The sequence below is a fragment of the Schistocerca gregaria genome, chromosome 1, assembly GCF_023897955.1.
Source record: "Schistocerca gregaria isolate iqSchGreg1 chromosome 1, iqSchGreg1.2, whole genome shotgun sequence".
Classification (NCBI taxonomy): Eukaryota; Metazoa; Arthropoda; class Insecta; order Orthoptera; family Acrididae; genus Schistocerca; species Schistocerca gregaria.
Window position 1 is genome coordinate 654,362,648 of NC_064920.1, and position 16,448 is coordinate 654,379,095.

Below are 16,448 nucleotides of genomic sequence, written 5' to 3' on the forward strand. Positions count from 1 at the left end.
AATATGAGCTCCAAGCTGCATTTCCTTCATAGCCATTTCGACTTTTCCCCTGAAAACTTGGGTGATTTTAGTGAAGAAGAAGGGGCCAATTCCATCTGAATACGATAAGAGGTATAAAGGCATCATCATGGCAAGTGGAATTTTGCATTATTAGCTGATTGTTGCTGTCTGTGAAGAGGGACAATGTGGAGTCTCAACACATACGGTAATCTCGAAGATCACACTTCTGCAGCAAAAGAAAGTGAGTTTTAAGTCATTAATTATACATCCTAGACTTTCCATGTGCCAAACCTAATGTTATATGTTGACAAACAATGTAATCATTACACTGTTATCTTTAATGATTTCATTTTTAGATAGTTATAGTTACCTTTCTGTGCTTAATTTCCTATACTGACATTAGAGGTTAGGTACCTATCTAAAATGAAATTCTGTAAAATCCTAATGTGATGTATGAAATCTGGCTTCAGTTTCATAAACAAGAGGCCACAATGCATAAAAATCACTCAACAGAAATAAAAGCCTAAACAAAATATGTTGTTGTTGGTGTGATCTTCAGTCCAGAGCCTGTAAACAACAACAACAACAATAATAATAACAACAGAGTGTAAGTCATACATCAATGTAGTAGCATACCATTATGCTGTGCTGTCAGTTTATTCATTTACGGTTGCAAAGTGTATAATGAAGAAATTTTTGGTGTATTGTAGGAACTAACTACAACTCGGATAAGGCTTTTTTCAGAGATATTTAAACATATGTGATGTATATGTCTGAATGTTACTGTCATAGATGCACAGGACAAAATACAAAGTATGTATGTGTGTTGTGGGTGAGCTATGTGCAGAAGCTGATGTTGACACATTCGTATCACAAGCTGTAGCCTTCACCACACTGTGTCACACACAATGCTAGTATCAGAAGAAAAGTAATTATTGGTAACTTATACAATTAGCATTACAGTCTCACAGATTACTGATAACAGTAATGATCTTTTAAAAATAATACAGTTTCATGACCAAAACACAATTGAACCCCTTTGTTTTTACTCCTCAAAAAATTTCATTTTATCCCTCACAGGGTTATTACCCCTGAGTTGAGAACCACTGCTCTACTTCGAATAAAATCCTCAAGCTTTCGATGACCATCTCCGCCATCATCATCAGGAGTTCATCGGCTTGCAAACTGAGAACATTTTATTCATGTATGCCGTCTCAAAAGACTCCGAGGACAACACTGTTCTACTTCTGTCTCTTAAATGCAAATTGTTTGTCTCTCTTCAAAACATAATGTCAGACATTAATCTGCACAAATGAAAACAATTTTACGGAATTTTTGTCAACAAACAAAACTTAATTTTAAAACACTGTAATACTCTGCAGTATTTCCATGTCTGCAAACACTGATTCAATAGTGTTATTTTCATCACCAGCACAAATACGCAGAATTTTAAATGAACATCACTGGATTTGGTGTATGCTTACCTTTGGCATATGACACTGTTCAGTTAGGAGTTTAAGTATGCACCGTGGTGGTTTCTCAATCAGTTCCAAACAAGACGTATTATCCGTGAACTGAATATGAGCAAATTCGATCCCTTCTTGTTGGTACTGCAACAAAAAAAGACATGTCATATAATAGCTTCCCATGAAAACATAAAATAACTGTATTATAAAAGCCTAGAGACTATCTGTGTGAGAAGAAATACATATATCAGGAGGAGTAAAGGTATCAACTCACCGTACAGTTGGGAATTTTGAGTGTTTGATATAAACATACACAAGACAGAAAATGCTTTTGAGCTTTCATACAATGTCTTCCTTCACAACTCTCTCTCACACACACACACACACACACACACACACACACACAGAGAGAGAGAGAGAGAGAGAGAGAGAGAGAGAGAGAGAATACATCTTTTGCTTCACGGACCCAACACTTTCTCACCATTCCCTTTCTAAACATTGCCCTCCATCTTGCCGGAGGTTCCATATAAGCCCACAATCAACAGTAACTCCAATTTAATAGCTTTCCATCTTATGCATGCAAAAAAGTCTCTGCTACCAGCCTGACCACCTGCAGATGGCACATCTGCAGTGATCGGCAATTCATTGTCCAGTATGCTGAAGATCTTACAAAGCCTTTCACACACAAATACTACCCTCCAAATCCAATCAAAAAGAGATCTCTAATGCCATATCTATTCACACCCCTATTTACTCCAACAATCCCCATAAAGTAGCTACAAAAGAACACATCCTTCATTACCCAATATGACTCCAGAGTGGAAAAATTTAACCACATCCTTCACCAAAGTTTCGATTACAGATTGTCATGTCCTGAAATGAGAAACATCCTACTAAAACTATTTCTTACCCCTCTCAAAGCATTACTTCGCCACCCACCCAACTTATGAAAAATCCTGATCCACCTTTATGCCACACCTACTTCCAACCCCTTGTCACATGAGACACATCTCCATGGAAGATTCAGTTGCAAAACCTGTCCTATGCACATATCTGGCACATTCTATTCCAGTTATGTCAAAGATGTAGCTTATACTACCAAAGGTAGAGTCCCTGTGAAAGTAGTCATGTCATATAGCACCTACGCAGCAACTCTTGCACAGACTTTTATGTGGGCATGACAACCAACCAGCTGTACTCTCAAACTAATGGTTGCTGCCAAACTATAAGCAACAGAGAAGTAGATCACATTGTGGCAGGACACGCTGTTGAACACAGTATACTTGACTTCAATGGTGCTTCACAAATTGCACCCTCTGGCTCCTGAGCTCTGCTCCTTCCTCCCTCCATTTCCCTCAACACACATTTCTCTGATTTGCATATATAAGAATGTCCTTACAGCACATACTGCGACCCCATGATCTTCCTGGCCTTAGCCGCCAGCATGTCTGTCCCACACCCAAACTCTTATCTTTTTACATGCTCACCAGCTTCACTCGTGTTACACCCACCCGTCCCCTCTTGATGTGTTTTACCCCTTTCCCTCACTCCCAATCCACTCCTCCACTTCACTATGTGCTACACACTGCTGGTCCTGCCTATCCCTGGGCAGGCTCCCCAGTCCCACATTCCTACTCTGCCTCTCTCCCAGCTGTCAGTCACCCTTCCCTCTACACTTCTCTCCCCCTTCTTGCCTTCTTTCTCCACTCATCACCTGTACTCTATACAACCTCTCATCTCACAAGGTAACATCAACTTAACCTCATATTTTACAGAGAAAAAAAAAACACATTTGTAAGATATTAGTCCCTCCAATCTAGCCTGCTATGTACCCATCATTCGCCTAAAGGGATTGGCAACGTGTCAGACACAAAGGTGTCGTGGGCTGCATACGTACAAGGCATTACCTCCCCAAACTGCTTCGATCACAACAAGGAAGAGAGACAGCAGAAGGCAGGACAAGAGCCACCAGGGGTCCTCTGTGCCAGGAACCTATTCCGCCACTGTGTCGTGTGTGGAGCTGGATCGGCATGAATTCCTCCATGCCCTGGCTATTTATGGCAGCACAAGTCAATATAGTGGCAGCCTGCTCCACTGGAGCTCTGGGCCAATTTATGTGCCGGCTCTTAGCAGCCTATCAGTCAGAGCCTGGCTGGAAGCCACCGCAGAGGGACCTATGACTTTCCAGCAATATCCCGAGGCATACCTGGCTGCCAACTTCACATAATTCTCAACCTCAATTGTTCGGGATTATCAGTAGCATAGTCTTCACATCTCACTACTTTATTCACTGTGTGTTCCAGGTGTATGCCTGTTAGTATCTCAGAAGCTGTATTGTTTTTCATTTGGTAAAGTTTCCCCTTGTTCTTGTTTACCTGGTCTTATTATTTCTTATCAAGCATTTCCCCATGGGAGATATAACCGAGTCCACATGAAAATTTGGGCTATAATTCCATTAGTATACAATTGTAGCATGAACATACTGATTTTAACATGAAACAATGGCAAATTCAGGACGGAATGTAACAATATTATGAAAAGAGTAGTCGCTACTCACCATACAGCGGAGATGCTGAGTTGCAGATATGCACAATAAAGAGACACTGCTCATCACTACAGATGGGACAGCCACAGATGCCTAGGTTGTATGGAAGGAACTTGTGGGTATGGAAAGAATGGCAGCTGTCGAAGTGGAGGTATTGTTTGCGGTTGGTGGGTCTGATATGGCCAGATGTACTTATATAGCCATCTTTAAGGCAAGGTCAACATCGAAGAAGATGGTTTGTTGGGTTGAGTAGGACAAGGTGAAGCAAATGGGAAAGGAATTGAGGTTCTGGAGGAAAGTGGATAGGGTGTCCTCATCCTCAATCCAGATCATAAAGATGTCATCACTGCCTCCCTGCCTGACTCAGTTCACTCCTCCATCCAATCATGATCCACCCCCACTGACCCCAAATCATCCCCTGTTAGCTTTCCTGAATTTCTTAACCTCTGACATTTAATTACCATTCCCCAAATCCCACAACATGCAAACCAACCTGACATCCACAGCAAGAACTGTAATCTATCACCTAAAAACTGATCCCAATTTTGTAATCCTACCTACTGACAAAGGCTCCACCACTGTTGTCTTGAACCACATGGATTACCTGGTAGAAGGACTCTGCCAGCTGTCTGATTCATCCACCAACAAACCCTGCCACAGTCACCTCGTTCCAGAAATTCAGCAGGATCTACAGTCCTTCCTCAAATCATTGGGCCCATCCCAGAACCTTTTCCCAGAGTCCATCTCTCTCCTCACCCCTTTCAATCTCTGCTCTCCTACCTCCTACATGCTTTCTTCAAGTCCATAAACCCACCCACCCAGGATTCCCCATTGTGGCTGGTTACTGTGCTCCCACTGATAGAATCTCTGCTCTTGTAGACCAACACCTTTAGCCTATTACTCACAACCTACGCTTGTACATAAAAGATACCAACCATTTCCTTCACCGATTCTCCAAAGTTCCTGCTCCTTTACCACATGGTGCCCTGCTCGTCACTGTTGATGCTACCTTCCTTTACACTAACTTCCCTAGTGCCCATGGCCTTACCGCTATTGAACACTACTTTCCCAATGCCCGATGGCTTCCAAACGAACAACCTCCTTCCCAGTCACCATGAACAACTATATCCCCAACCACAATTACTTCTCCTTTGAAGGAATTACCTACAAACAAATCTGGGGTATGGCTATGGGCACTCACACGGCACCATCCTATGCTACCCTATTCATGGGCCGTCTAGAGGAATCCTTCCTAAACACCCAGAATCCCAAACCCCTCATCAGGTTCAGATTCACTGATGACATCTTCATGATCTGGATCAAGGGTGAGGACTCCATAACCACATTCCTCCAGAACCTCAACACATTCTCATCCATTCACTTTACCTGATCCTACTCAACTGATCAATTCACCTTCCTAGATGTTGACCTCCACCTTAAAGATGGTTACATCTATACCTCTGTCCATACCGAACCTAACAACCACCACCAATATCTCAACTTCGACAGCTGCCACCCATTCCATACCAAAAGTGCCTGCCATACAACCCAGCCACCTGTGGCAGTCGTATCTGTAGTGATGAGCAGTCCCCCTCGAAATATACTGAGAACCACACTGAGACCTTGAGAGACTGTAATTAACCTCCCAACCTTGGATAGAAGCAGATCTCCCATGCCATATCTTTCCTGTCACCCAACACCTCCCAACACCTGTCTGGCCACATGGGAGCATTCCCCTCACGTCTCAGTACCACCCAGGACTGGAGCAACTGAATTACAATCTCCGTCAGGGTTTCGACTACCTCTTGTCGTGCCCTGAAATGAGAAATGTCCTACCCACTATCCTTCCCTTCTCTCACAGTGGTATTCCACTGCCCACTGAACTTACGCAATATCCTCATCAAACCCTACACAAACCATTGCCTAATGTCTCATATCCCTGTAACAGGTCTATATGCAAGACCTGCCCCATACATCCTCCCACTGACACCTACTCCAGTTTGGGCGCAAACATCACGTTTCCCATCAAAGGCAGGGCTAATTGTGAAACCAGTTATGTAATCTACAAGCTAACTTGCAACCACTGTGTTGCATTCTACGTGGGCATGACAACCAATGAGCTGTCTTTCCAAATGAATGGTCACCGACAAACTGGCTAAGAAACAGATGGGCCACTCCATAGCTGAGCACACCACCCGACATGACGTTCTTCATTTTAATGACTGTTTCACATCCTGTGACACCTGGATCCTCCCCACCAACAGCAACTTTTCTGAATTGCGCATTTGGAAACTGTCCTTGCAAATATATCCTACGTTCCCACAACCCTCCTGGTCTCGACCTTCGTTAGTCATTGTCTTACCCATCTAGCCCCTTTCCTGTTCCCATTCCAGCACTACACAGAGCTCTATTCCACCAACACACGCTCAGTCTTTTACTTCTCTCCTTTTCCATTACCCTCTCCCCGCTTGCCCTCCATCTAACCTCCCAACTGTACCTAGCTACCATACCCTCTCTCCACTTTGTCTCTGTATGCTCCCACAAGCAGCACTTTATCATTCCCCACCTCTACCCTGCTATCCCTACCCCTCCTCCACCATACCCCCACCACCCGGTTGCCTCTCCCATCATACACTGCTGCTCGCCATCTGGCTTTAGCTTCTAGAGGCTGTGGTCATGTGTGTGAGCTGCATTTGCATGCACGCATGTGCGGGTGTGTCTGAGAGAGAGAGAGAGAGAGAGAGAGAGAGAGAGAGAGAGAGAGAGAGAGGGGGGGGGGGGGGGAGGGGGAGAGAGAGAGAGAGAGAGAGAGAGAGAGAGAGAGAGAGAGAGAGAGAGTGTTCGACAATGGCCTTGTGGCCATAACTCACTTTCCACCAGTCTTTTTGTTGCGCCTACCTCTGACTCAGCCTCTCCACTTTATGGTAAGTAGCAACTATCCTTTTCCATAATATTGTTAGATTTTTAAAATGTCTACACACCGGTTGTCACTCACTCCACCTCACGCCTGCTACTTAACACCAGAATAAATGTACTGCACAATTAAGTGGGTAAGAGGTTCATGAAATACTGTTTCAGCACTGGTAACCAACTTTGTCCATTGTGTGAAAATGCACAGTTTCTAAAGTGTACCTTGTGCCAGAGACCCTTTCCTTTAAACATTTTTATCTTGCAATTCACAAATACAGTGTGAATGATGAAACAAATGAGTGTGTCATAAGCACTGTTTCATTATTAACATCACTGTTGTGCATTATTTTCTTTGGACTTTAAGGCTGACACTGTTAAGTTGAAAGTATTTTACTTCATTCCAATATAATTCTTCTGCTGCTAGATTTATTCATATTGATTTTGAGGCATATATACATAGCTTCATAATACGAGGGCTGCTATATATATTTCTGGTCTAGGCAACACTAAGTGTTGCCAGGTGCAATCTGACATTTCCATTGGAAAGTTTGACATTTTTTAGCATAAATGTACTCAGAACTTTTTGACTTACGACAATTTTTTTTTCTTTTACAGGGACTTGAAGAAATCAATTTGGCACAAAAATGGAATTAACTCGTGAACATTTTCGTGCGATCATTTTTCACAACTTTCGACGTGGATTATCACGACAAGAGTGCATCGATGAACTTAAATCTTTGTATGGCGACGAAGCACCATCCTATAGCACTGTGAAAAACTGGTACAACGAATTCAATCATGGCTGACGCTCGCTCAAAGACGAATTCCGTGAAGGTCGTCCAAAAACAGCCGTTGTGCCAGAAAACATCGATGCCGTACGTGAACTGATAATGCAAGACCGTCATGTGACATACCGTGAGATAGAGGCATGCCTAGGCATTTCTCCCACCAGCATACATTCGATATTGCATGAACACCTGGTCGTAAAAAAGGTTTGTTCTTGTTGGATGCCGCACAATTTGACAATCGCTCAAAAGAAAGCTCGTGTGGATTGGTGTAAAGAAATGCTGAAAAAATACGATCGCGGTGCTTCAAAAGACGTTTATAAGATCGTCACAGGTGACGAATCATGGATCTATGCGTATGAGCCCGAAACAAAACAGCAATCGACCGTGTGGGTCTTCCAAGACGAGCCAAATCCAACGAAAGTTGTTCGTGGAAGAAGCACTTCGAAGCAAATGGTCGCCTGTTTCTTCGGCAAAACTGGTCATGTGGCGACTGTTCCGCTTGAGCAACGTAGGACGGTCAATTCTGAGTGGTACACCACCATTTGTTTGCCTGAAGTCTTCAGAGAAATTCGAAAAATGAACAAGAGAAGACGAATCATTGTGCACCATGACAATGCGAGCTGTCACACATCGGCTCAAACCAGCGTCTTTTTGACCGGCCAAAACGTCGAAGTGATGGGTCATCCGCTGTACAGCCCTGACTTGGCACCCAATGACTTCTTTTTATTCCCACACATCAAGAAAAAAATGCGTGGTCAACGATTTTCGTCGCCAGTAGATGCTGTTGAAGCATTCAAAAACCATGTTTTGGAGGTGTCTCAATCGGAGTGGAAAAAGTGCTTCGAAAATTGGTTTGAGCGCATGCAAAAGTGTATAAATCTTGATGGAGAATATTTTGAAAAACAATAAACCATTTTCGTTGATAAATATTCGTATTTTCATTATTAGGCCAGAAATATATATAGCAGCCCTGGTATCAATACAAGAGTCTTGTTAAAAAATACTGAATGTAAAAGGGCATGTGGTTGATGTATTACATACTCATATCACCTATTTATTTTTTACGTAGAATAACAAGTGTTCTTAAACAAGATTTTAAAACACATTGGGCCTTTTTTTTAACATCCAGTGAATAGGAAAGCTCTGTTTGTCATTTCCTGAGCAGTACTTCATGCTCAGTCATAATGCAGCGGCAGTGGGGTGTAGCGAGTGAGAAGCAACTAGTGCATGTGAAGTATAAAAACTGTACATTCAGAAGGTCATTAATGAGTACTATTTGAAATATGGCTCAAATTATTACACAGGATCAATTTCTGGGGTGAATATCTTGCAATTGCATCATCCACAGGGAAATCGCCCATGGGATGTAGGAGTTTCATCACGTATGATATAAGGCTGGGGTACTACGGTAACTCACTCAGGGTTGATGGGGCACATATGTCCTACTAATGTAGTATGCAGTTTTCAACATTGGGACATCTCTTTCATACCTGCCTACAATTGTCTTAATACACGATTTATTTTTGATTGGGACATCTCTGTTCCATACCTGCCAACAATTGTCTTAATACACGATTTATTTTTGTTCTTGAATGGGGAGAAATGCTTATTCATATCATGAAAAGGTTTGATTTTAGGTTATGAATTTCAGAAGCCAAATGCGGAAAAAATATGTGGAACATCAGAGAAAATGAACAGTGTAAACTTACTAAATGTTCTATGAAAGGAGTTTTTAACTTTTTAGCATCAAAAATGCTTTTTTTTTGTATTATGTGGTACGTTTACAGTGTTCATTTTGCCCACTGTTTCACATATATTTTCTGCAATTGGCTTAAAAAATTCATAACCTAACATCAAACCTTTCAGGACAGGAATATACTTCACTTCATTCAAGAGCAAAAATAAATCATGTATTAAGACAAGTTACACCTGATATTGAATCCACAGGGTCTGAAATGCATCATGTATTTAATAAAACATGAAAATTTGAGACTGAATGTTTTTTTTTTAATTCATACATCCAGTGTATAGAATACAGTCACTTTTGCAGCTGCAAATTATGGATAACATTAAAAATCAAAGAATATTTTATGATACATTATTACACTTCTCAGTAATTTTCCTGGTATGGACATAATTTGCAGTTAGGCTTTGTCCTGAGTAAGTGACACAAGTGATTGACAACATGTGACAGCTTTAGGTGACAAAACACAACTGCAGATAGCTACAGACGTTTCACAGATTGGTGACATCCATTTCCCTGCTTCTCGAATGCTGCAATGGATGATGTTTACATTCAAATGGGTTTGAATCTTGTCACTGCAACACATGTGACAGCGACAGCTATGAGTCTCCTCAGAGAAATGTTGGAGTGAATGTGCCAGCTGTTATGAAATACTTATCAACCTCTTAAGAAAACTATTCAATGAAAAAATTTGATACTTTCTCATCTTACAACTTGATATCTTCACTTGATAAAGGAAATTTCTTTTTGTTGTTTGTGTGCTGCACTTAAGTTAAAAGTTTGCAGAGAGAAAAACACATTACACAGACTTTGCATACAGCTCATTTTAAGTCATACATATATGCATATGAAACGTTGCCAATATATCAAAATTGTATTTAAAGTTGAGAACAGTGCGAACTTTCTCCAGTTCTTTTGGATTGTATGTGTGGTGGATGGGTAGTGTGCCCTAGTTCATTCCTGCACATCACAAATCATGTTGTTGTAAAAATTGTTATATTTCATAAATGGTTAAAGATACTGAAATGAAATATTTCAGAAATGACAGCATGTAAAGATGATGTGTTTTGTCATCTGATTAACACTTAAAACATTATGGTCAAATGTTTAAGCAGAGGAAAACCAAGCCTCACTATAAATTATACAATTAGTTGTTTCCAAATTTTCATACTCAAACAAAGAGTGAGAAACAGACAAATAGGCTATCAAAGTAACCATCATGAGATCAAATTTTGCACGACAATTCACATTACTAACAAAGACACTACTAGCACATCAAGGAGATCTCATGGAGAAAGGCATTCATTTTTCCTTCTAACTATATTAGTCATTCTTCTGCACTGTTGGCAACTGGAAGTTTGTGGCCATATAAGAAAGTGATAGCCAAATGTATCTCTACTCATCCACACATATTCTAAGAATCTGTTAAGCAATCTTTGTAGTTGATGATATAAATTATGAAATTCTCCATGAAGATTGCTCCCTTTGTAAATTTCTTACACAGTACTCATGTATTGCCTTATTTTCCTAAGTAAAGCTAATTTTGTTACCTATGGTAATTCTTGAGCTACAATATTCTACTGTTTATGGGTGCTGTTTTAGGGAAATGGCTCTTCGCTATAGCAGCTCTGTTGTAGTGAGAGTTTGTCACTTGCAGATAAGATACCTGAGCATATCACACAATGCTACCACTTGCAACTGGAGGGTAACATTACAGATGTTGTGTGCTGTTGGTCGCTTTTATCGCTTACCATGGACATGGTCTTAATGGGATGTACATGCCCTGGCAATCTTCATACAATGTGAAAAACATTGGTATATGGTGTGCCAGAGTCATCTTCAAATTTTATGTTAAAAATTTGTATGTGATATTTCATGTTTCTCATTGTCGTGAGAATAAATGTGTTTTGGTACTGATCTGTGGTGTTGGTCGCTTCTGTCACTTACAATGGAGAAGCCTTTAGACACAGAAATTTAACTTTGAGAATCCTAGATAAAACAAAAAAATGGACCTAGTTAGGTTCATGAGACACATGCGTACCACCTCACCAATGTTCAAACCTTCATCTTAAAATTTTGTTGTTGATGAAAGTGTAATATTTTCCACAACAGAAGACAATTTTTTACCTTTTATTTATCAAACATGTGTAAAATGACTTTTAGCTCCCAAAGTGTTAAGTAGTTTAGGTAGATGAAAGAATATTACTTAGTGGAATGAAGATAAGTTTTTGATAGGATATCTTTCATTTTGGGTCAAAGCCATGGTGAAGGATGTAGTTAGGTTTTACAAGGCATAGTTGCTACTAGATAATGAGAGGAACATCAGCAGTAGGCTGGTTTATCATGACATTCAATTTGTTGGTGTGATATTCCATTGCTCGCCCAACCTACACAGTATCCTTGACCATCCTTATGCCATCCTTTCTCCCAATCCCATATACCATTCCCCTGTACACAACACAGGTGTGAGTTTTGTCCCAGACACTCATCAACAACATCCCACTGTATTCCAATCATAAGGAATTCCCATCCAGTTGCACATCACATTTGGATGCAGCCACATCACACTGAGGATAAGTAATAGAACTGGCCTGTGCATAAGCAAATGGTTTGGTCAGGAGAGGAAATAATGATGGTGCTGGGTAGAGATTGAAGTTTCATTAGAACAACTACCACAGGGTATGTGAATGCTGAACTCACTGAGTTGCCTCTTTGGACACATATTCAGTAACATTTTATAACGTCACATGACTGACTACTACATACTCTGATTGCACTTACTGCACTTGGTGAGTACAATGCCATGACGTATATGATTGATATAGCAATAACACCACTTAAAAGTGTTCTGGCTGGCAGCCACCACGAATCTGAGATGGCCACTTTTTCGGAACAAAGTGATGGATTCACCCAATACCTAGAGCAAGAGTGAGTCTTCTGCACGCAGACCATCTTATCCTGTGTGAACTCCACCAGCAGCGCCATAATTAATGTGTGCGTCTGTATAACTAACTAGCTGTTTACTTGCATAAATGGCAGTTGCCAAATTGTAGCTAACTGCTAACTGTTCACATGGTTACTGGATATACATGCTATACACTGCAATACCAGTGAATACACAACAGCTACTTCAATACCTGTCCCTTTGGATTGCTCTTCGCTTTATAACATCAACTCCTCTGAACTGCACAAGGGAGGGCACAGGTGGGGTCGAGAGAGAGGGTCCGAACGTCACTGCGGTATTCATATTTTTGATTCTCATAATCCACCTGGCTTGAACATCTCTACCATCATCTACCCCTTAAGTATCACCTAGCCCTCTTCTGACATTTTCCACCACATTATTCCGTCTTGTCAACATTATACTCCCCCCCCCCCTTCTCTCTCTCTCTCTCTCTCTCTCTCTCTCTCTCTCTCTCTCTCTCTCTCTCTCTCTCTCTCTCTCTCATATAAATGATTGAAGAAAACAACAGAGTGGCTAAATCTGCATTACAGTACGGGAACCATCCGAACGTGAAAAAGAAGACTAATGATGTTCTGAATGAATTATCCAGCTTTTTGACTTCCACTGCTAAAGATCCATTCACAACAGTCAAATAAAATCTCTTGTCACCAAATTACCACACTATAGACAGACCCAGTAATCATTTTCTGCATTTCACATAAAAACTTAGCACACACTTTATGAATTTCTTTCTGCTGTGAAATAACACGGTGAAACTTATTTACAAACAATGAACATGAAAAGAACCAAGGATACATGGGAAATATGCGTGTGACACTTGGGAGTCAGGATCTTGACTAGTTACAAATAATTATTACTAACTACATAAGAGTTCTGCACATTGTACCTAGCTTTACTTTGATTCTACTACATATCAAACAACAGTGATTAATCTTTCAATATGTTATGCCAAGACAATACATGGACTACTCCAAGGGCCAGCAAATAGGTTACATACAAAGACAGAAAAATGGAGAATGTGTTAATTGGTTAAATCCATAATAGCATAGCTTATTCCAATGACAACTTTAATTTAAGGAAATATTTTTAATTTTTGTCTGGTAAAAAAGTTCTTTGGTGTACACTATATTACTAGGAACTACTATATAATGTTGACTTATAGTATACCTCTCAAAACTTACAATCTCTTGTTCCAAGGCAAAAACATAGTGATTGAAGAATTTGTGAAGTTTTTCATTTGTATAATTGATGCACAGCTGTTCAAATGAATTCACGGTGAAGTTCTCAAAACCAAAAATATCGAGGACACCAAGGAAGCGGGAAGAATCCTGCCCAGGGTTGGTACATGTATTTATGTGAGAGACTAGCCACGCAAATGTCCGAGAGTAAAGAGCCTTTGCCATGGCATGTCTGTTCTCCTTTGCCTGTAATAACAACAAAAACATCATAAATGAGCTTACAAACATATAAATTAATAATCAGTGTCAGACAGAGAAACAAACCATTGTAAGGAGTAACAAAAAATATGTCAATGTTCACAATAGCTGCTAAGGAAATTGTATTCAATAAAATTAAAATTATGAGGATTTTAGGAGTAATATATCAAATACTGAAGAATGTTAGAATATTTTTACAACCTGGGAAATCTTAATGCTCTATCGTATGGCAGTTGAGAGGGAGGGTGACAGTGCAGTGAAAGGATTTTGATACAATGACATAACACAAGGAAAGTGAAATACCTAATGCTGCAAAATGGAAAAAAAATATTATTCAAAATATTCGGCAATATGAGAATTTCTGTAACTTTGGGATGAAGCACATCATGGATGTATTTTCTAATGGAACTTCTTAACCTTTTTCTGTTGGCCATGTCTATTGGATCAAGGCATTACACATGAAGGACATGTTACATAAAAACACAAGATCGTTTAATCAACAACATGAAGATCAAAGAAGAGAGATGCACACCTACCAATGTGTGAGAGATAACAAAAAGCATGAACAGGTTCTAATTCAAAACATGGTTAAAAAAGATAAGCATAAAAAGGAAAGGGCAAGCACAGAAGTCATAATTTTTTTAACACTGTTGTCTTTTCTCCCAGGCAGAATTAATTAGTTCATGCAATTCTAACGAGACTTCAAGTGCATGTTTGTCATATACCAAATTTCAGTGTGTAATAAGTTATCTTTTGCTTCCTGTGATTTTTATTTATTTTACTGAACACACTACTTTTTGTGACGTGGAATAGTATTAACAATATTTTCAGTTAACATTTTTTATTTTCATTTTACTTGGTTTTCAATTTTCATATAAAATTTTACTCATACGATCTTATTTACTTGTTAATCTGTCTTTCTTCGTCCTTTCTTTTACTTGCTTTTGAAGCAATCTTACACACTTTTATCTCACTTGCTTGTGAGCAAGGTTTGTAAATGGATTATAAAGTTCTCCATCTTTTAAAATGTATGACACCTTGTTCTTCAAATCAGTGAATGCTAGCTAGAAAACAGAATACATTACACAATGTAAATCCTCTATGTAAATTTCTGAACAGATTTAAATTTTGTTTCAGATTTTAATAAAGAATCCATTTTCCAATCCACATTTTACCCATCCATACTAGATTTTCTGGTACTTTCCCTCCTTTTTTGATCTTGTTTGCACTCTTCTTGAACTGTTACCTCATCTTAGTTTTAATTTTTCTACTTTATCTTTTGTTTCCTGTGGTTTTTTTTATTTATTTTACTGAACACTTTACTTTTTGTGGCATGGAATAGTATTAACTATATTTTCAGTTATCATTTGTTATTTTCATTTTACACATTTCATTTTATCTCTTACTGTACGTCGTAACACAACTGGAGTACTGTAAGTTCTTTTCTTTTTTAGGGTTTTGTTCTTAGTCGACAAATGCAGAACCTTATAGGATCTCTTTGTTGTCCAATTGTCTGTCTGTCTACCCGACTGTTAAAAACCCCTTGTCTAAGAAACAGGTAGACACATCAAGTTGAAATTTATGACACGTACTACGGCCTATAGTCCCTTCCTGGTGTAAAAATTGAAGCTTTTAAGTCAATGCAGTCAAAATATATAGCCATTTATGTCCCTATTTTGATACTCATAAAATCACTCATCAAAACCTAGTGTACTTTCCGTTGGCCTAGAATCATGACATTTGACATGAAGCAAAGTTCCACAGTACAACCAATGGAAAAAAAAACCAGAAAACCATAAATTTGTAATAATATAATGTGGAAAACTTTTCTTTGTCATTTACTATCAGTCTGACTGTCTACCCATCCGTCTGTTAAGACCTTTTTTTCTCAGGAATGGGAAGACATATAAAGTTGAAATTTATGTTGCATACTAAGGTCTACAGGTCTTTGGCAGTGTAATAAATGTCAATGCAACCAAAAGATACAACCATTTATGTCACATATGTTGATACTAGCAAACTCACTCATCAAAACCTATAGGGTACTTCCCACTGAGCTAGAATCATGCAATTTAGAAAGAAACATGGTTTTACAGTACAAGTAAAGGAAACAAAATCCAAAAATTGTTAATTTGTAATTTATCACATGAAAAAATATTTCTTTCGTCATTTGTACCAACATCAAACATGAAATTGAAACAATTTGTAACTCTGCATTCAGGCTCAGTGGGTTGCAATGAAGTCAAATGTCAGGCAAGGAATGACTTTCTTGCACATATGATGCATTTTGGAATTTATAATAACAAAGAGATAGAGGGGCTGGCCAGTACTTACCTAAGCTCAATACAGCCCATAGATACACGAAAAGCAGAACCGAAAATTTACGTGTTCCTTCATCAAGGAGGAGAGAGGGGAAAGAAAGGGAAGAAGGGAAAGTGGATTCAGTTACTCCCAACCCAGGTTATGAAGCAACAGGGAAAGGAAAACAGGGAGGGTAGCAAGGATGGAGGCATGGTTGTCAGAGGGAAGCCAAAGATATTCTACTCTAAGTACTGTGCCAGCTTCAAACCAAAGAGGATGCATACAGAAGTAAA

General features: G+C 39.5%; 1 protein-coding gene across 2 annotated transcripts in view; it reads right to left on the bottom strand.

Annotated features, from left to right (window-relative positions):
• The window catches only part of LOC126361386 (myosin-I heavy chain), a 783,760-nt gene that overhangs the window by 175,464 nt on the left and 591,848 nt on the right, over positions 1 to 16,448 (bottom strand). For both annotated transcript variants that reach the window (XM_050007788.1, XM_050007787.1), the window contains exons 8-9: positions 13,600 to 13,842; positions 1,485 to 1,610 (exon numbers count right to left, since the gene is read on the bottom strand). In XM_050007788.1, the coding sequence (XP_049863745.1) occupies positions 1,485 to 1,610; positions 13,600 to 13,842 (369 nt within the window). The remainder of the gene's footprint in view (positions 1 to 1,484; positions 1,611 to 13,599; positions 13,843 to 16,448) is intronic.